Raw genomic sequence first — 21,125 nt, 5'->3', positions numbered from 1 at the left:
ATGTCATTTGCAAATATCTTTTCCCATTCCGTCAGTTGCCTTTTAGTTTTGTTGATTGTTTCATTTGCAGTGCAGAAGCTTTTAATTTTGGTGAGGTCCCAATAGTTCATTTTTGCTTTTAGTTTCCTCGCCTTTATAGATGTGTCAAGCAAGAAATTGCTGCGGCTGAGGTCAAAGAGGTTGCTGCCCACTTTCTCCTCTAGAGTTTTGATGGTTTCACGTCTCACCAATTCAACAGTTTTTAATAGAGTTGTGCAAACATCACCACAATCCATTTAGAACCACTTCATCACCCATGAAAAGTTTGTACCGCACCTAGCAGTTGATGAGACATTTAGGTTGTTCCTACCTTTTATTCTTTGTTTGACTGTTTTTTATGATTTTTGTAAATTGAGATGAAATTCAAGTACCATGCAATTCACCATTTCAAAGTACACAGTCCAGGGCCGCCTGGGTGGCTGAGTCCGTTGAGTCTTCAACTCTTGATTTCGGCTCAGGTCATGATCCTAGGGTCTGGGACTGAGTCCCCACATCAAGCTCCATGCTGAGCGGGAAGCCTGCTTAAGATTCTCTTTCTCCCTCTCTCTCTTTCTCTCTCTCTCTCTCTCCCTCTGCTTATGTTAATTTTAAAATAAAATTTAAAAAACTAAAAAATATATACATTCTAATGACTTTTAGTATATTCAAAGAGCTGTGCATCCATCACCACTGATTCCAGAAGATTTCCATCACCTCCAGAAAATTCTGTGACCACTAGAGTCATTCCTCATTTTCCCTTCCCTCAGTCACTGGCAACAACATGCCTATAATTTATTTCTATGGATTTGTTTATTCTGGACATGTCAGGTAAATGGAATTATACAATATGTGGGCTTTTGTAACTGCCTTTTTCCACTTAACATAATGTTTTCAAGGCTCATCCATGTTGTAGGATGTATTGGTATTTCATCTCTTTTTATGGCTGAAAATATTCCACTGTGTGGATATACCACTTTATCCACTCATCAGTTGAGAAACATCTGGATTGTTTCCACTTTTTGACTCTTACCAATAATGCTGCTATGAACATTTGTGTACAGTCTTTTGTATGATGTATGTTTTCATCTCTCTTGGCAATATACCCAGGAAAATGGAATTTCTGGGTCATATTGTAACTCAATATTTAACATTTTAAAGAACTGCCAAAATCTTCTACAGTAGTTACACAATTTTGCATTCTCACCAGCAATTTATGAGGGCTCCAATTTTTCTGTATCTTCACCAATACTTGTTATTGTCTGTCTTTTTTATTTTAGCCATCCTAGGGAAGTGTGAAGTGATATCACACAGTGGTTTTGATTTGCATCTCCCTGATGACTCATGATGTTGAGTATTTTTTTTTTCATGTATCTATTCGTCACTTGCCTATCTTTGGAGAAATGCCTATTCAGATCCTTTGTTCATTTAACTGGATTATGTGTCTTTTTGTTATTAAAGTGAGATGGGAGGACACTGGGGCAGAGGAGTGACATCTGCTTTACATTTTACAGGCTCACTCTGACTGTGGTGTTGAGACTAGTCTGAAGGAGAAATCAGGCAAAAGCAGGGGACCCAGCAGTCGGGAGACTAGTGCAATAAGCCAGGCAAGATATGATAGTGTCCTTGAACCACAGTGCTAGCAGTGATGGTATAAGAAATGCTTTGATTCTGAACACATTCTGAAGCTAGAAGTGACAAGATTTCCTGATGGACTGCATGTGGGATGTGCAATATGTTCTGAAATGCTTCCAAGCCTTTTGTTCTGAGACACTGAACCAGGGTGTCTATAGTTTGATTTTGGACATGCTGGGTTTGAGATGCCTGCTAGGCATCCGAGTGGAGAGATTGTGTTGGCAGTTGGTTATACAACTCTGGGGTTTAGAGAAGTCTGGGCTGGAGATTAAAATGTGTGCCAGTTGCCTACAAAGGTATTTAAAACCACAAGACAGCATAAGCTCACCAAGTCAGTGAGTACAGATACAGAGGATGGGTTTTTGTTGCATAAATGAAGTTTACTCCTTAATGTATTTTATACATACATAAATTAAACTTCCAAATTAAATTTGTGGGAAGTGTGTTAATCCTGTTGCTCCCCATACCACTAATTAGCCCTCAAAAATATGTTTTATGTGGGGCGCCTGGGTGGCGCAGTCGGTTAAGCGTCCGGCTTCAGCCAGGTCACGATCTCGCGGTCCGTGAGTTCGAGCCCCGCGTCGGGCTCTGGGCTGATGGCTCAGAGCCTGGAGCCTGTTTCCGATTCTGTGTCTCCCTCTCTCTCTGCCCCTCCCCCGTTCATGCTCTGTCTCTCTCTGTCCCAAAAATAATAAAATAAAACGTTGAAAAAAAAAAAATTAAAAATATGTTTTATGTGACATCCTGCATATATCTCTGATGTGTCTTAGGGCCCCACCTTCAAAGAGCCTGTGTATTTGCCCCAGAACCTTCAATGTCCCCTTACTGTTAAGCTATAGAAAAAATAGGAGATAAATGTTGATAGGAGGAATATGGCGATAAAATGTGTTTCTTAACTGCGAGGACGTACTACTGAAGCAGAAACATAGATGCATTTATGCTTTAAATTATTAAGTAAAATAGTTATCCAGCTCAGGTTGAGTTGACGGTTTAAAGCTATTACGAGGATTAAAAAAAAAAAAATGAAAGCACAACTTTTGATATAATAATATCTAATAATTAGAGTGTGTGATACATCTATAATTACCCAAATTTTGATAAAGATCACCAACAATAAAGATACTGTGCAGCCTCAAGATTAGGACCACTTTGCCTACACGGACAATATTGAACAGGGATAATTATTTCAAAATGATCATCTATTAATTTTGCACTATGCCTGATGACTACACAGAAATTAAAAGGAATTGGAATTCATTCTCTACAAAGTTACACATTTTAAAAAATGTGGGGTAAGTCTTGAAATTTAAATTCTTCACCAACTTTAGTTCTTTTTTTTTAAACAGACATTTGTTTTCTACTTCTTTTTGCAAAAACTGATAACTTCAGTGGAAATTTTTAAGAGCCATTTTAGGAAGTCAAAGGAGAAGATAACTTTCCAATTACAATTACCGGACAAGACCTTTTTATTCACATTTAGCTAACAAAAAACAAATAGGAAAGTGTGCTGTTTTTTTTTGTTGTTGTTGTTTTTTAATCTCAAAACAGGAGATGCTGATAAATACCAGGTGCGTGATTTCTCCAGGCACCCATTCCCAGCCCCAGAGGAATCTCCATGCATCCAGTGTGCTTTCTAAATGAAAATGCGTATGTACAAACCCTTAAACCAGAGAAGTTTCCTTGGGAACTGTTCTTCTTTTTATTGGCATTTTATAGGTATGTTGGTATTATTAAATTTCTACTAAAACTTTAGCTTTACACTTAGTTGGGCAAAACAAAGAAATAACCAGCTCCGTTTGTCACCTAGCTGCCTAACCCCCACCCCCAACCCCCCCACCCCGTGAGAAAGACACCAGCTCTTCCCCAAACGTTCGGTGCAAAAGGATACATTACTCCTTAAGTAGTATTTTACATCAGTTCATTCTTTTTCTGTAGTGCACAAAAAAAGACTCTTCAGGGTATGTACAGCATGTTTTTAAAGTATCAAGTGCTCTCTCTTTTCCAATACAGCGAATTATTAAGCACGCCCCGACAGCCACGTCTCCCCACAGGATTGTGAGCCACAACACAGGTGTAATTAGGGCCTGGGTTCTTTCCAGTTTGTGCATATGCCTGGACGGCTTCTCTTCAACCGCAGTAAGTACAGGCTCAACACTAGTCACATGCACGTTAAGATTATCCAAACAAAAACACTGGGGAAATCAATCTGCTAAAAATTAAACATTTTAATTTAATAACGTACATAAAAGTCTTTGTGAAAGTATAAATAACAAGTTTTATTTAAAAAATAATCGTCCTCATCATACATATATAATGCAACCTAAAGCAGTCCTGGAGATCGTTCACATCATGTTTGGGGTTACACGTATCACTGCTCTATTCCGGTAGCATGGCCACTACAAAGCACCTTGTGATTGTAATAGCATAATGAGCTATTATGCACTGGGATTTTTGCAAATAAGGTATTTCATGAGGCAGAATGGGGGAAAAAAATTAAAACACACAAGTTACATCCATTTATAGAAATAACAATTTCTAGTTGTGAACTAATTACTATGCTTGAAAAATGCTAGCATCCGTATAAAATTTGGCCAAATTATGGTGCAAAATCTGGATTTTTTGCAAACTTGTCATATTTTTGTGACATCTCCTAAGCATTTCCCTGACAGCATAAGGAATGGTATTAACTTAATGAAACATTGTGGCCTCTAGAAGAGTCTTCATGAAGGGAATACCTCAGAGGTAAAGATTTCTTGATGACTGTAAGAAAAATCTGTGAGTCCACAAGTGGAGGAACAGGAACAACCATGAAAAAGTATGACCAGCTGAGAACCCACCCAGAGGAAGGGATGAGGAATGAGAGGTTTGCCCCTAACCCATATATTACCCTTCTATAAACTGCTGGGATGCTTTTTCACTGTACTTGGAAACACTACCATTTTCTGTGAATGAGCCGTTGGGTTCCAAGGCATTCCCCTGCAAAACTGCAGCTGCCACAGGCGTGGTCACTACACACTGGGGGCACTGGTAAGGGCTCTAGATGAGGGGGAGATGAGCACAAGTCCTCCTTTCTTTCTGGGAAAGAGGTAGACCAGACTGCTTTCTTCTTCACACTGCACTGTATCAGCTATAATAAGAAAATGGACTGGGTAGAAGTAGAGAGGTGGGTGATCTGGGAAAATGAGGAGCCCCAGGAGGTGGGGCAGGCTGGGAGGAAGGCCCCTTGTCATGAGAGGAGGCCAACAAAACTCAAGGGAATGTACTTGGACCCCAAGGGCATTAGGGGATGGAAAGTGGCTGCAAAACTTGAAGACCTTTGTTCTCAGGAAAAGAGGTGGAAACTTCCGCTTTCCTTTCTCCACCCTGTCCATGCTACCCTGTTTCCAAGACCCAAAACTCAGGCAGGTACCTTGAGCATTGTAAGCCAACTACATCAGGGTTTAGCCTCCCTCAGAAGGCTTGGCCTGGGCACTCAATCACCAGCCTCCCACTTGCTGTGCGAAAGTGTTTCAAAGTCTGCCTGTAAACCAGTTGTTTGGAACATGATAAAGAACTTCTTCATAAGATTACTTACTTGTCAGCAATTCTTTATGTGTATTCTTAGTTTTAGAATGTAAGCAATGTGCTTTGAATCTCCAAAATATTTTCTATGGCATACAGGGAAAAAAATGAACTTTTTATAAGGAAAAAGAAATGTCCAACATGTGTGTCATCAAAAGGAAACTTCTATATTGTACATTCATAGCAATACTTCCCATTGGCATTTATAATGACACTTAAGCACTAAAAATAAATGTTTGTTTTCAGACACAGAGCAAATCCAACAATCTATCACTTCAATAAACCATTCCATTATTAGGGAATGGCTACCAATATTCTCTATGTGTACTTTATATCATTCTGGAAGTACAATCAAGAGGCAATGCTTTATTTAAGGCTACATATTAAGGCTACCTTGGTTATCTGAAATATGAAATATGTATAAGCAACAAAGATACTTTTGTCAAAGGGAGTATAAATTAAACACTATTTCCGTTTTAGGAAAAGAAATGCTATTACAAGCCAACTAGACATTCAAAATGATATCTTAAAATGTATTGCTATTCCTGTATTGCTCAAACTACCCATTTCAGAACACCAAGAGATTCTTACTTTATTTTTTTTTATCTTTTAAGCAAGGCTACATCAGAATAAAGACTTTTGAAATTAAACTTTCTTTTGTGTTAAAAGAGAAATTTATTACAATAAAGTAAGTGCAAGTGTTATTAAAAACGCTGGCTAAAATTATAAAGTGTTTATATAATTTTTCTAATTATAAATATTGGAAATAACGTCAACAATTCTATATGTACAAAGAACTTTGAAAACATAAAATCAGGTGATGGGTATTGAAGAGGGCATCTTTTGGGATGAGGACTGGGTTTTGTATGGAAACCAATTTGACAATAAATTTCATATATTAAAAAAAAAAGAAAACATAAAATTATGCACAAGGCCACAATATAACTGCACATTATCCTTTTAGGTTTCACTTTTATCTTCTCCTAGTCCCAGACCATTCCAGAATACGAAAAGATATGCTAATTCCTCAGATTCCAAACTTCAAAATTTTAGTGTTTTCAATGCGTATCAGTTATCACACATTAATAATCCTTTAAAATCATTGTATTCTCATCAAGTGGTTCTAGTTCCCATATTTTCTTTATAGATCTTGGACCAAAAGTTGAGCTAGAAAAACTGACTACGGGATCTAGCGTGGCACGTACTCACAATGATTCACTTAAAAGTGGCAGGGGGTTTTATACATATATATATAAAAAGATCTACAAGGCATGAAAGACAGTAAGTAGCGTCTTTGGGCACCCTCTGTTTGCTTACTTGGCTCCTGTTCCTGTAGGAAGGAAAAGTCAGAGCCATGAGGAAGTAAAGGCAAATCAGAACTGCTGGGAGTGTGTTGGTTTGGAGGGGGGATGGAGGTGGAACGCAGTACAGAGAAGGAGCTGGGGAGAAGTGTGTGATTATAAAGGGAAGTTAGAAAGTATTACCTATCTGCTCTTGCCCCCCTGCTAAAGCAGGGACTGGTTCCAGCCTGGCCTCCTTCGGTACAGCCCAGTTACTCTGTTACTTTGCAGTTATTCTGTTTCCCCAGCTCTGTGAAAAGAGCTATTGCCTTTCAGACAGTGAAGACATAACTGTTCCCTACTGAGAACAATTCCACAAATGTGAGGAACAATACAGGTTTGGACATTTCACAAATACCAGAGAGACTCTGAAGTAGGCCTCAACATGAAGGCAGGTGAAACAATTTTTACAAACGAGCAGCTAATACCCAGAGAGGTTAAGAGGTTCGACCAAAGGGAAGACAAGGACACTAGAGGTGATACTTATTCCCCTATGACAGCACTTGTCAAACTTTAATGTGCATGTAATTCACCTGGGAGCTCATCTAAAATGCACTGGATCTGTGGGGGGGGGGGGGGGGGGGGAACCTCTGATTCTGTATGAACTGGCTCCTAAGAGATGCCAGGTGCTCTATGGACCACACTTCGAGAGGCAAAGGTCTACAACACAAAGAGGGAGCCGCTCTGTCTCTCTGGGCCACAAGTATATCTTGGAAGTCCTGAGTAGAACAGACTTGCTCCAGTGCTGTCTGCTTACCCACACTCATCCCCAGGCAAAATATGTAAATGCATCCACACAAGTGAACGGCTGTGTACAAGACTGTGTTAATATATCTTCTGAGAGCACCATGACTATATGAAGAGCCAAACAAATAAAAGAATTCAACTTGAGTACATGGAGAGGTCTATTAGCTAGAAACAAAACTGAGCTTTCTCTCCTGTAGTCCTTCTTACAGTGAACATGATATAAAGGTATAAAAAAATAGCATAGGAAATTTCATAGTAAAAGGCCACATGTGCACACAAATACATATAGCATGACTTCTAAGAAATAAAATGCAATTTATCAGAATAAAGTGCTACCACTGCTCCCAGCTAAAATCATCTCCTCTTCCAAACACAAGGAAAAAACCTTGAATTGTCAGGAAAATGACTGCATTGCCTGCCAGCACAAGGCCACAGGCTCCCCATTTGATCTGAAACACAAGGAAAGAGGATTAAATCTTTACTTTCTTCATATCATACTCTTTGAAAATCTGTTATTTTCTGCATTAGAATCATCCAATGAAATATCACATAAAACTGCTAAAAGGCTTAATAACCTAACAGGCAGGAGACAGTGAACTATTCAGTAATTAGCCTAATTACTTCGTGATGCTTGATAATTAAGTCTGTATCATCCTTATCATTTTCCCCATTAGACATATTTCTCAACATGTTTTTAGTAGACAATGATTGCCTTAAGTAAAATAAAAGCACCCAGAATATAAAGGGTCTAATTATAATACCGGGTACTAAAAGATCTATACCCATTGCCTCCTCTCAGGAAAACAGGAGTTGCAGAGAATTATGGATTGGTCTGTTTCTTTTCTAGGCAAGAACAGACTTTAAATAATAATCTGCATACAGCTTCCCAGCGTGGCAGATGGTTCTACAGAGGCGCAGTAGGGGATGAGAGTACCCTCTAGTGGGCATTTTGTTTTAATTTAAGCAATAGAAAGAAAACATCAATGAAAGTTTCTTCATAAAACAGAAATCTTTACAGCCAAACTTAAATATTAGTCTACAGCACAAGGAGAGTAAGGTCTTGAAGATTTTGCATTCAAAAAGCTCCAATGCTTCTCATTTAAACAGAGTTCAAACGGCATAGCATTCAAGAGCCTGCGCAAGTGGGCTTCCCCAACCTTTCTAGCCTCCTTCTCAATCACGTCCTTTTGACTCCGCCATATTGAACTGCTATTTATTCCACATATTGCATTTTCACACTTGGGTGCCATTCCATAGAACAGCCTTCCCTACTTGAATCAAAACCTTATTTAGCCTTTGAGGCCTACATCAAATGCCAGTTGGAATTTCTCTCTTCCTGCTGCTCCTATGGTGGTGTGATCATGTTTCAATTATCACACATAATACATTCATAGTGTACTTACCCATCAGGCTAGTTTCTGTGCCTCTGGGACACAGACAATGTCTGGCTCTTATTCCTGGTATCTTACAAATAGCAGATGTCCCCAAGATCCAATGCCCCAAATAAGAGTTTCATGAAATTGAAACAGTATGTAGTTAGGGGGAATAAAAGCAAGTAGCATGAAAAGCAGTGAACATTAAAAAAGAAAGAAGTGAATAAATTATACCCACAATGTGTGTTTTGGAGACAAAAAGAAAACAATTATACTGGATATGAAGATGGCATCTTATTCACTGTATCTTCTTGTAACCATGTAGGTGTCCCTTAAAATATGCCTATAGTATTGAGTTGGAAACTGTGTTCACGATCCTATATGCAGAAGAATTTGATGTGATGTTCATTTTGGAACCAGAAAAGCATTGCTATTACATTCTCTGTGGATCGCCCTAAGAGGCAAGGATTTGATAAGCACAATTCCAGAAAACAGTTTAAAGAGCAAGAAATCACATGCCCCGGCTAAAAGTTGTGAGAGAGACAAAGAAAGCATTCTGAAAACATAGCCAAGGCACTGATAGGGAGATCTAAAATGGAAAAGAGAAACTACAAACACATCTGGATTTGAGAATTAAGCCTAAGCAATGGCAGTGAAACTGATGTTCTGAAGTAAACTCAGCAACAACCGAGCAAAACAATAGAAAACAAAACTTACCACAGACACACGGGCAAGAATAACAGGAAATCCAAAGGCAGAAACAACAATTCCAGTAGTGAAAAAATATGCCAGCTCCCGACAGGCACTACTTGTGGCATCAGAGTCATATGTTGCTCTTTTGGCAATGAAATGGGGGATGGGAGAGATGGCGTGAAATATCAGGACAAACAAGGGCCAGTAAACGCTGTCGGATGGACCCAGAAGAAACCCAAAAAGAAAAGTTACGGTTACATTGTAAAGACATGCTGCCATTTCAAAGTTAGAATTATCTTCAGCGTCTAGGTCAAACAATTATTAATTTAATGGTCAATGCTCGTACATGAGATGATTTATACCAGGAACAGGTAAGGTGCAATGATTAAAAATTACTAGTCCAGGGATGCCTGGGTGGCTCAGTCAGTTAAGCATCCGACTCTCGGTTTCGGCTCAGGTCATGGTCTCACAGTTTCGTGGGTTCAGGCCCCTATATCAGGCTCTGTGCTGGTAGCGTGAAGCCTGCTTGGAATTCTCTCCCTCTCTCCCTGCCCCTCCCCTGCCCGTGCTGTGTCTGTTTTTCTCAAAATAAATAAATTTTAAAAAAATTTTTTAAAATTACTAGTCCATTAGTATGTCGATACCTTACCCTGTGTTAAAAAAAAAAAAACTACACAATGTGTAATCAAGAATCTTTATTGTTTTCTGTTATTCCTGAGCTGTAATTTCTTGAAGGCAGAATCTTCACTCAGTCACCTTTGCTTTCCCTATAGAACGCAACACAGTGCACCCACTTAGCACCCACTAACTCAACAGAGATCTTCTGAGTGTATACACGTTGGAAACCCTTCAATGGCTTAGTAAAACCCAGATTCCTTTCCCTGGTCTACAAAGCCTTCCATGATCTGGCCAACTTCTCCCATTTGCATTGTGCCATCTTCTCTTTATATACTCAGTCAGTAGCCACGCCAGCCTTTTTTCTGTTCCTGAAACACTCTGAGCTCATCCCCATCTTAGGGCCTCTGCACTAGCAAAACCCTCTGCCTGGAACGCTCTGCTCCCTGTCTTCTCGTTGGCTGGCTCCTTCTTGTGCAATCTAAGCTGAGAGGCCTCCTAAAAGTGGCTTTCCCTGATCATTCAATTTTATTTATTTTTTATTGGAGTATAGTTGATGCTTTAGTTTTTGGGGTACAACACAGTGATGCCGACAACTCTATGCAATATGCAATATTCACAAGTGTAGCTGCCATCTGTCCCCATACATTCCTATTATGATACCACTAACTATATTCCCTATGCTGTGCCTTTTATCCCTGTGACTTAGTCATTCCATGACTGGAAGCCTGCATCTCCCACTGCCCTCACATTCTGCCCAACCTCAATTTGTTCTCTTCAATAAATGGTAGTAGGAAAACTGAATAGCTACATGCAAAAGAACGAAGCTGGACCACTTTCTTACAACGTACACAAAAATAAACTCAAAATGGATTAAAGACCTAAATGTGAGACCTGAAATCATAAAACTCCTAGAAGAAAACACAGGCAGTAATCTCTTTAACATCAGCCTTAGAAACATTTTCCTAGATATGTCTCCTCAGGCAAGGGAAACAAAAGAAAAATCAAACTACTGGGAATACATTAAAATAAAAAGCTTTTGCACAGTGAAGGAAACCATCAATAAAATGAAAAGGCAACCTACTGAATGGGAGAAGAGATTTACAAATGATACATCCAAAAAGGGGCTAATATCCAAAATATAGAAAGAACTTTCACAACTCAACACCAAAAAACACCTACATAATCCAATTAAAAAAGGGCAGAGGACCTGAATAGAATTTTTCCAAAGAAGATATACAGATGACCAACAGACACATGAAAAGATGCTCAACGTCACTCATCATCAGGGAAATGCAAATCAAAACTACAGTGAGATATCATCTCACACCTGTCAGATGGCTAGTATCAAAAAGACAACATGGGGGCGAGGCGCCTGGGTGGCTCAGTTGTTTGGGTGTCCGACTTCAGCTCAGGTCATGATCTCACGGTTCGTGGGTTCAAGCCCCACATCGGGCTCTGTGCTGGTATCTCAGAGCCTGGAGCCTGCTTTGGATTCTGTGTCTCCTTCTCTCTCTGCCCCTCCTCCACTTACTCTCTCTCTCTCTCAAAAATAAATAAACATAAAAAAAAAAAAAAAGACAACATGGGGGCACCTGGGTAGCTCTGTCAGTTAAGCATCTAACTTTTGACTTCAGCTCAAGTCATGATATCACAGTTCATGAGTTTGAGCCCCATGCTGGGCTCTACACTGACAGTGCAGAGCATGCTTGGGATTCTCTCTCTCCCTCCCTCTGCCCCTCCTCTGCTCATTCTTTTCCTCTCTCTCTCTCTCTCTCTCTCAAAAATAAATAAATAAACTTAAAAAAAAAAGACAAGATATAACAAGTGTTGGCAAGGATGTGGAGAAAAAGGAACCTTTATTCACTGTTGGTGGGAACGTAAATTGGTGCAACCACTGTGGAAAATAGTATGGAGGTTCCTCACAAAATGAGAGGTACCATATGATCCAGGAATTCCTCTACTGCATATTTACCCAAAGAAAACAAAAAAGCACTATTTCAAAAAGATATATGCACATCTATGTTCACTACAGCATTATTTACAATAGCCAAAATATGGAAGTAACCCAAGAGTCCATCAACAGATGAATGGATAAGGAAGATATACATGGAATACAGAATATTACTCAGTTAGAAAAAAGAACAAGATCTTGAGACAACATGGATAGACATAGAGGATATTATGTTAAGTGAAATAAGACTGACCATCCATTTTAAATACTTCAAGTTACCCTTGAGCACATCACCCTCTTGACTTTTTGCCAGCATTTATCCCTATTTGATATTTCCTTGTTTATGAGAACAACAATCTAATTTGTCTCAATCAATCACCATTTATCCCCAGGGCTGAGATGAGGTATTCCATTACCACTTACTGAATGAACAAAATGAATTTTAAGTATGGAAATCATAAAACTAAATATGCTTACCAGTACAAACTTTAGATATACTCTAATCTTTATTGTAAGACATAATAATACCATAATGCAAAAAAGTTTTCTTCCCAAATTTTAATGTTTTGTATTTATTAAAAATTGTCATTTGCTTTTCAATTACATTTGCTCTATAAATACTTCAAAAATATTTTTCTCCATCAGTCAGATGTTTATTATGCTTCATTCCTTGAGAGAAAAAAAAAAAGGAAAGTCTCTATTCACTTTAAAATATCCACATCACAGTAATACACGGAGGGCCACCCCGACAGTCAGCACCTCTAAGCAGAAGTTGTGACAAAGCTAGACTGTAATGAAAGCTTATTTCAGCCACAGATCTAGGAGTACGGGACAGCAACCAAAAAGCAAGAAGGGGAAATGCCCTTCATCAAGAGGACTCAAGATGTACACACTGAATTCTAACTCCTAATTCTAAACTATAGGGATTATAGTGGGTTTCAAGAATCACCAAATAATATTGTTGAAGGGGCTGTTAGAGATTATCTAGTTCAAAGCCTTTATTTTACCAGTGAGGAAACACAGATACAGAGACAAGAAGAGGTCTGGAAGAGACCCAGCTATGACCTGACATGCCCACAGCCAGGAGCTCTTAATTATTAACTTCCTAGAATATAGTGAGAGTTTTCTGTACAACAATCTAAGGCACTGTGTTCCCATTCATAGTAAGCGATCAATATTCAACTATGAGAACTATTAATGTAGAAGCAACCTTGTTTACATACAAAATTTGGGTATTAAATATACACTATTCAGAAAACGTGTAAGCCAGAGATTGGCAAACTTTTTCTGCAAAGGCCAAATAGTAAATATTTTAGACTTTGCAAGTCACGGGGTCTCTGCCTCAACTACATAACTCTGCCCCTGTGGTGCAGAAGTGGCCAGAGATGGTACATAAATGAGTGTGGCTGTATTCTGATAAAACATTTAATTTCAAAAACAAGCATCAGGCCATGTTTGGCCTGTGGGCCAGTTTGCTGACTCCTGATGTACAGGATAATCCTGGGTCACCATCATTAAATATAAAATTAATTTCTTTGTAGTACCAGTAAATGGCTCATTTTTTTCAAAACCTTATAGAGATCTTAGAGAATTAGAACACCTGGATTTAGAGTTGGTTGTAGAATAATGGTCAAGAGAGTGAGAACATGAGTCCAATCTCTGCCACTTAATGCTGTGCGACTTGGGTTAAGTCTTTGACCACGCTGGGCTTTTGTTTCCCAGCTAGAAATGAGGATAATACCTTATATCCTTAAAAACCAGACTCTGGTAACAGCTGCAAACACTCTGGACAAATAGAAGTTATTGCTTACAACCGGCTCCCTCTTGTGTTTAGACAATCTCTGGCCAGGACTGGGGTGAGAGATCTGAACTCATCAAATGTCCCAACAACTAGCTCCAGCTGGTTTAAGTTAGTCCCAGCATCTCCTGTGCAGTTAGATGCTCAACCAATCACCTGGGAGGCATCCCAGAACCCTCTCCCCCTGCTGAACCCTGACATCAGCTAACAAAACCTGTTAGTTCTGCCACCTAGATCTCTCTCTTTCCTTTCATTTCATTCCTACTGCCACAGCCTGACATTTTGCTTGCTTTATGACAGTAGTGCCCTACTGCGTGTCCTGAGGGCAGTCTCAGCACCTTGCTATCCACTCTTACATTTTGGCCAGACTGACTTTTTTCAAACAGAAACCCCCTCACCCTCCAAACCTATTCTCAGGATATTTTTCCAGCTCCTATGGCTTGAAATGTAAAATCTGACCTCTTTTACATGGCATACAGTGCCCTAAAGACTGATTGACTCTACATCCTTGACCAACCCTTCTATTGCTCATCCCAGCTACACTCTATGCTCTACCATAATGAACCACATGTGGTTTCCTGGAGAGTCTCTATGCCTTAATGTCTGTGGGCCTGAGCATATGACTTTCCTACTGCCTGAAGTCCTCCTTCCCCAGTTTCCGGCATGGCCTGCTTCCTTATTTTCTTTGCATTTCTGCTCACAAGTCACCCTCTCAGAGAGGCCTTCCCTGACCACCCTCTCCCCAGTCTCTGTGCCCTTTATCATTTATTCTTCATAAAATTTCTACCTCTGATAGAATGGACATTTTTAAATCTGTTTAGTGTCCATCTCCCCCATTGCAACACAGACTCTGAGAAAGTAGGACCTTTGTTCTTATTTCTTAATCTCCAGTTCCCATAACAGTGGCTGGCATGCGGTAAGCACTCAACCAAGAGTTGTTGAATAAACACATTTTGGTGAATGTTCCCACTGCCTGGAATGCCCTCCCCTAACTCATCAGCCCCACAAACTCTTATTTAGACACAAAGTCTCAGCTTAAAGACAACCGCTTCTCTGCAGCCCTGCCTGACTCTCCCAGAGAAACTCAGATACACCTTCTCAAAGCTCTCCGTGTACTGTGCACATGTCTCCACTACAGCTGTCATCTTCCGGACTAGACCGACGCCTGTCTGCCTCTCAGGCACAACTCAAATTGCAAGCTCCTTGAGGACAGGACTGTATCTCTTCCTTTTTATATCCCCAGCGGGTCCAGAGTAGGTGTTCAAGAAATGCTTACTAAATGAATACATCAAGTCTAAAAAGAGCTTTTCTCTGCACAAATATAACTGACCCACGAATGGACCTGGACTTCACTAACTCATTGGTTAGAGCCCGGCGCTAAATTCACTAAACTTGCTAACACTCACAGGAACAATGACAAACGCACAAAAACAAGAATAGTTCTTTTTGAAATGAACACTTACCCATAATCTTCTAAGGCACATCCCAGCATAAGAAAAGTCAGCCCAATAGCCCCACTGAAGGATAATGCCACAAGAGCTGTGAAAAATAAAACCAAGAGTTAAAAGGTCCCAATCAGTGGTTGCCAGGGACCTGAGGGAAGAGGGGAGGAATGGGAGTGCCTACTAATGGGTATGGAGTTTCTTCTGGGGCATGGGGCGGGGGGGGGGGGGGGGGGGGGGGGGGGGGGGGGGGGGGGGGGGGGGGGGGGGGGGGGGGAGGGGGGGTTGTGTGTGTGAAATGTTCTGGAATTAAATGGTAGCGACAGTTGCACAAACTTGTGAATAAACTAAAAACCATAGAATGTTCCACTTTTAAAAGGTTAATTTTATGGTATGTGAGTTATATCTTAAACAAAAACATTCACTTAAAGAAGTAAAAGGTTCCCAATTTACGCAAATGTAGTGATTTATTTCATTAGTTGACATCACATTTGACTAGCAGATGACTGCCTGTGTCCACCACTTTAAAATCACTAGGTGAGAAAGGTCTCAAGCATTTTCCAACCCCTATCTAATATATAAATTCCCTCTATTTGTCACAAGAGGCCAACCAGCTTGTCTGCACAACTCCAGTGAAGAGAACTCACTACTGCCTGAGGCATATCATTTCCTTCTGATAGTATCTAAATGCTGAAAATCCTTTCTTCAAATTATATCCAAAACTGCCTCACTGTAATATATATATGCCCTTTGATCATTCTGTCTCTCCCAACCCCAGTACTTCAAGTATTTGAAGACTACTTTCATGTTTTCATAGAAAATGACTCCCAAGTAGTATCCACCAAATAAAATATTTATTCCCTGCATCTGTTCAACACTAATCGCTGAGGGAGTAGGAACGTTATTTGTCCTTGTCATGCTGCTGAGTGGGAGACAGAGTATCAAGGCTGTTAAAAAAAAAATCCTGAGCTCTGAGTCACCAACACGGGTTCAAATCTCAACATTGCCACCAACTGGCTGTGTGACCTTGGAGAGAAACTGAACCTCTTTCAATCAAATTTCTCACCTATAAAATGGGAATAATGGTGCCACCTTATCATGCAGCTTATGAGAAGTAAAGGAGATAATCCATGTGAAGTGTTTGGCAAAAGAAGGTGTTCCATAAATAAATGCTGACTGATGAAGGTACTTGCTCATTTTAGCAATATTCTTTGCTAAAGGTATAAATTCAAAGCATCAGACACAATTTAGCCAAATTTTCTTCTGAAAAAAATCCCTAATACTCACAATTAGTCATTCACTAAATTAATTAACATTTTGATTGCTTCCTTTTACTTTAAGAGATTTAGGGAGACTGTTTTATAGGAAGATGCGAAGGTGCTTTTTAAAAACATCTGGAAGTATACAGACGTTAGGGCACAAGACTGCCAATTTTAATTTTTGTACTCTTCCATGTCGTACATGTCACTTTTTAAAGAAAAATGTACAAAAGGAACTTTTCGCATATTGTTTCATTACAGATGGTCTTTTCTTGGTTGGCACTATCCCTTCCCTGTGCCTGACCTTTTGTATCACTCCCTTCTTCAAAGCTAGGAACCAGAGACCTCTTCTTTCCCGTCTGTGACACCCATCTCTCAACGTTCACAAATGTATCTCCGGTTGATTGATTCTTTTTTTCTTTTTGGGGGGAATCAACATCCTCTGCCATATTTTAAAGTTGGAGCTAACAAGGAATCCAACTTCATTTCTTTAGACTGTCCTTCTGCTGAGACATTGCGTTTGACCCAAAGTTCCCTAGTATCACGAGGGCCCAGCCACATCTGATGCTGCAGCCCAGAACAGGTCCTGGGACCTAGGCCTGCACCTCCAACTCCAATCTGGACTTCTCTGCCCAGGTAGCAAACAAGGACCTCAAAGTCGACATGTATAAAACCCAAACATCCCACCCTCTCCTTCCAAACACATTCTTCCCTTTAAGTTCTATCCTGAAAGACCAACCAACACTATCATCACCTTCTGTCTTACAGAAGATCACCAAGTTAAGGTGACTCAACCTCCCAGGTGTCACTCAAAACCACCTCTATACACTGAATGAGCGTGTTCCCTCCCCAAATTCATGTTAAATCCTCCTGCCAATGTGATGGTACTTAAAGCTTTTGGGAGGTGATTAGGTCATGAAGGTGGGACCCTCATGGATGGGATTAGTGCCTTCATAAATGATACTCCAGAGCTCCCTTGCCCTGTCTGCCATGTGAGGACACAGTGAGATGTCTATGAACCAGGAAGCAGACATTCACTAGACCCTGCATCTGTTGGCACCTTGATCTTGGACTTCTCAGTCTCCAGAATTGAGAAACAAATGTTTGCTCTGTAAGCCATCCAGTTTCCGGTATTTTTGTTAGAGCGGCCCTAAAGGACTAAGATACCCACCCTCTTCTCTTGAACCCTCTACTACTGCCCTGGTGCATGCCCTCACCATCTCATGCCTGCCTCCAACCTTGATTCTTCCAATCCATCTTCCACACAGCAGAGAGCGATCTCTCAAATACACAACGCTGGTGTCACCCCTTCACAGCCACTTTCACAGCCTACGAGTTGATCCAGCACAATTCTCCCCACTTGGAAAAACTGTCCTTGCTCCCTCCTTAGCCAGGTGACACCTTACTGATGATTTAGATTTAGATTTAGATTTAGATTTATAGATTTAGATTTAGATTTAGATTTAGATTTAGATTTAGATTTAGATTCAATTCAAGAACTGCCTTTTTCTCCCCAGAGCAGGGTTAAGTTATCCCATCTGTGTTAGTTTCCTGGGGCTGCCATTAACAACGTACTACAAACTGGACCGTTAGAACCACAGAAGTTTATTTTCTCACACTTCTGGGGGCTTGACGTCTCTAATCAAGGTATTGGCAGGACCATGCTTCCTCTGAAGGCTCTAAGGAAGAATCTTTCCTTGCTTTTTCCTAACTCGTGGTGGTTGCTGGCAATCTTTGATGTTTCCTGGCTTCTAGCTGCATCAGTCCGATTTTTGCCTCTGTCTCCACACAGTGTTCTCCCTGTGATTCCATGTGTAAATTCTGACACCCCCCCCCCCTTTTATAAAGACCCTAGTCATTGGATTAGGGCACACTCTAATCCAGTATCATCATCAAGTTAATGATAACATCTGCCAAGACTCTATTCCCAAATAAGGTCACATTCACAGATACTGGAGAGTTAGAACCTTGAACATACCTTTTGAGGGATACAATTTAATCCATAACACCATCTTTTGTGCTCCTCCTGTTATCTAAGGACACCTTGGACACTTCAACAGTAATATAATCATTTCCAGTTTTGTCACCCAAAAATAACTTTTATCTTTTTATCCCAAGTCACAGGCATACAATGGTCCCTCAATCTGTAAGATAGTTCACCCCTTAGTGAACTATCTGTAGCTTCCTTCCCTTAGTCCTTTTCCATTTCATGGTCTTCCTTTTCACTACATCACAATTTCTAACACATTCACACATAAACAGTATCATTACTTGATAGTTTCTGGGCATGACTAAGCACAGCGCAGTCCAGTACTGGGATACTATCGGTCACCCCTTTTCTGCATTGTCTTCAAATGGACACGTTACACACTGGACACTGTCCAAGTAAATCACATTTACTAAACTGATGGTGAATATAAAAGTCAGCCAGAAATAATGATACAATGTGTCTGATAATAGCTCACATACTCAGATAAATTTCAGAGTGCACACACATGCATGCAAATATATCGTATACATGTTTATAACAGATGTTGATTAACTAGGAAGATCTTTGGTTACCAATTCCAAAGATGGAAGTTAACTCCAACATAGAAACAAGTTACACTACTCTATTCAAACATCAGAAATCGAATGGTTTCCTACCAAAATAACAGGAAGCCTTCCAATAGCCTCTCCTACGGCTGCCATCCCCCACTTCGCTAAAGTCATACAGATAAGGGAAGCGGCGTTCTTGGTACCTCCTTTACTGCCCCTGTAGTTGAACACTCTCTGTACAAACACTACTTTCTTGTCTGTCCATAGATGAATAAACACTAAAGAAAGCAGCGATAACATTCCACCCAATCTATTCTATACAATTATGAGAAATACAGCATTTCCGTGGGCTTTCTGTTGCCTGCAGTCAACTCTGCCCAACTAGGAAAACTCATCAGTACCGAAAGAATTAAGAACCCCGGGGCCGAGAAGACTGAAGACAATGGCTGCTCTAGAAGAAACTGGAAACTGCGGAGCGGCAGGAAGAGGGAGGAGAGGCTTCAGGGTGGACATGTCGGGAAATGGAAACCCAGTCGGTTTAAAACTGAGCAGAGATGGGGGCGGGGGTACGCTCCGAAGTACTGAGGAGCCTAGAGGTGATGCTCCTGGTCTACCCGGGTCTCCAAGAAGGGCACCGCTCCTGGCTCGCCTGGAAGGTCCCGGAGAGACCGGCAGGAGCGTGCAGACCAGTGAGGTTCCACCCGCATCCCGCGGGGCAAAGGAAGAGGATGAGCGCCTCCTCCGCCCCCGGAGAGAAGGGGAGAGCGGCAGGCTTGGGGGAGGCCGTTCCCCGCCCACACGCTGAGAGCGCAGCTCCAGGCTTAGCCCGGGACGGCGGCGTCACCCCACCGCAGGACCAGCTACCTTTAACGCCCGCCATGTCTCCCGAGCTGGGGCCGCGGCTGCTTCCGGCTTCCTGCCACGGCCCGCCGGCCGCCCAGACCCGGCCCGGGGTCGCACCACGGGCCCCGGGCCCGCCCCTCCACGCAGAACCCCGCCCCTCCACGCAGAACCCCGCCCCTGCCGTTTCCGATCCTTCCCGCCCCGCCACACAGAACACGCCCCTGCGGGTTCCAGCTCCTCCAGCCCCGCCCCCATAGCCCCGCCCCTGCTGGTCTCATCTCCGCCTGCCACGCGATGTAGAGCCCCGCCCCCTGCTCGTCCGAGACCCAATTGGCAGAGCCCCGCCCCTGCCTGTCACATCTCGGCCAGCCCTGCCACGCAGAGCCCCGCCCCTTGCCTGTCGCGATTCCTACCTACCCAGCCACATAGAGCCCCGCCCCTGCTTGTCCAAGCCAGCCACGCGGAGCCGGGCCCTTGCGGGTCCCTGTGGGCTCCAAGTTTACTCCAACCACGCACAGCCCCGCCACTGCCAGTCCCGATTACTCTCTGACACGCCACTCAGAACCCCGTCCTGAGGGTCCCGATCGCCTTTTCCCCTCCACTCAGAGCCCCGTCCCTCTAGGTCCTAAGCCCACTCCCTCCACGCAGAGCTCCGCCCTTGCCACGCAAAGCCCCGCCCAGATCGTCCACAACTCCTCCCCCGGCTCGCAGAGTTCCGCCTACCCCGTGATCCTGGTCCTGGGCTTGCCCCGGAAATGCACTCTCAGCCTGTAAACCGGGTCTTGTTCCCGGAGCCTTTATCCCAGATCCTGAGCCCTACACATAATCTGTTAACCTGCCCTACACCCATCCTTTTCAGTCCGTCGGCTGGGGCCTCGGCTCCTCCGGGACCGCTGGGTCCGCGGGCCAAGACGCTCCAAGGCAGCCAAACCAGTGCAGGTCCTGAGCTACAGAGGCCCAGCAATCGCGGTTCCTGGCTGCAAGGAATCTCGGCCTTAGGGTGGAGACCGAGAAAATGGGGAGAGGGAAGGGGGGTAATTACAACCGGTAGCGAAGGAAAGGACACTCATTTACTGAGCAGCACTTTTCTCTGAGCCCCAAGATGCGCGTGTGTGTGTGTGTGTGTGCGCGCGCGCCTGCCTGTCTGCGTTTACATGGCTGTGGCTGCAGCCGGTTTAGCTGCGGGTGAGAGCACCAGAGAACAAGTCCGTAGAAGATCTTTCTCCGAAGATGGACTTGCCTTGCTTAATATGAACTTTAGCACCTTTCAAACACTCGTTTTCTCTCTTACACCCTGGTTTATTTAGAGACA

At 42.1% G+C, this 21,125-nt stretch overlaps 1 protein-coding gene across 2 annotated transcripts; it reads right to left on the bottom strand.

The window, feature by feature from the left end:
- Window positions 1-3,857: 3,857 nt before the first annotated feature.
- Window positions 3,858-20,255, bottom strand: LEPROT. Of its 2 annotated transcripts, none has more exons than XM_043575193.1 (4): window positions 20,231-20,255; window positions 15,195-15,270; window positions 9,389-9,575; window positions 3,858-7,747 (listed from the first exon to the last, which is right to left on the bottom strand). In XM_043575193.1, the coding sequence occupies exons 1-4, from the start codon at window positions 20,238-20,240 to the stop codon at window positions 7,631-7,633; spliced, it is 390 nt and encodes a 129-aa protein (XP_043431128.1). In that variant the 5' UTR covers window positions 20,241-20,255; the 3' UTR covers window positions 3,858-7,630. The 2 variants fall into 2 exon arrangements, with proteins under 2 accessions (XP_043431128.1, XP_043431127.1); XM_043575192.1 differs by lacking the exon at window positions 20,231-20,255 and adding an exon at window positions 19,835-19,964.
- Window positions 20,256-21,125: the final 870 nt, after the last annotated feature.

This window comes from Prionailurus bengalensis, chromosome C1 (assembly GCF_016509475.1).
Source record: "Prionailurus bengalensis isolate Pbe53 chromosome C1, Fcat_Pben_1.1_paternal_pri, whole genome shotgun sequence".
Classification (NCBI taxonomy): domain Eukaryota; kingdom Metazoa; phylum Chordata; class Mammalia; order Carnivora; family Felidae; genus Prionailurus; species Prionailurus bengalensis.
The sequence above is the reverse complement of the archived record's forward strand: the minus strand, read 5'-3'. Positions and strand labels throughout refer to the sequence as shown.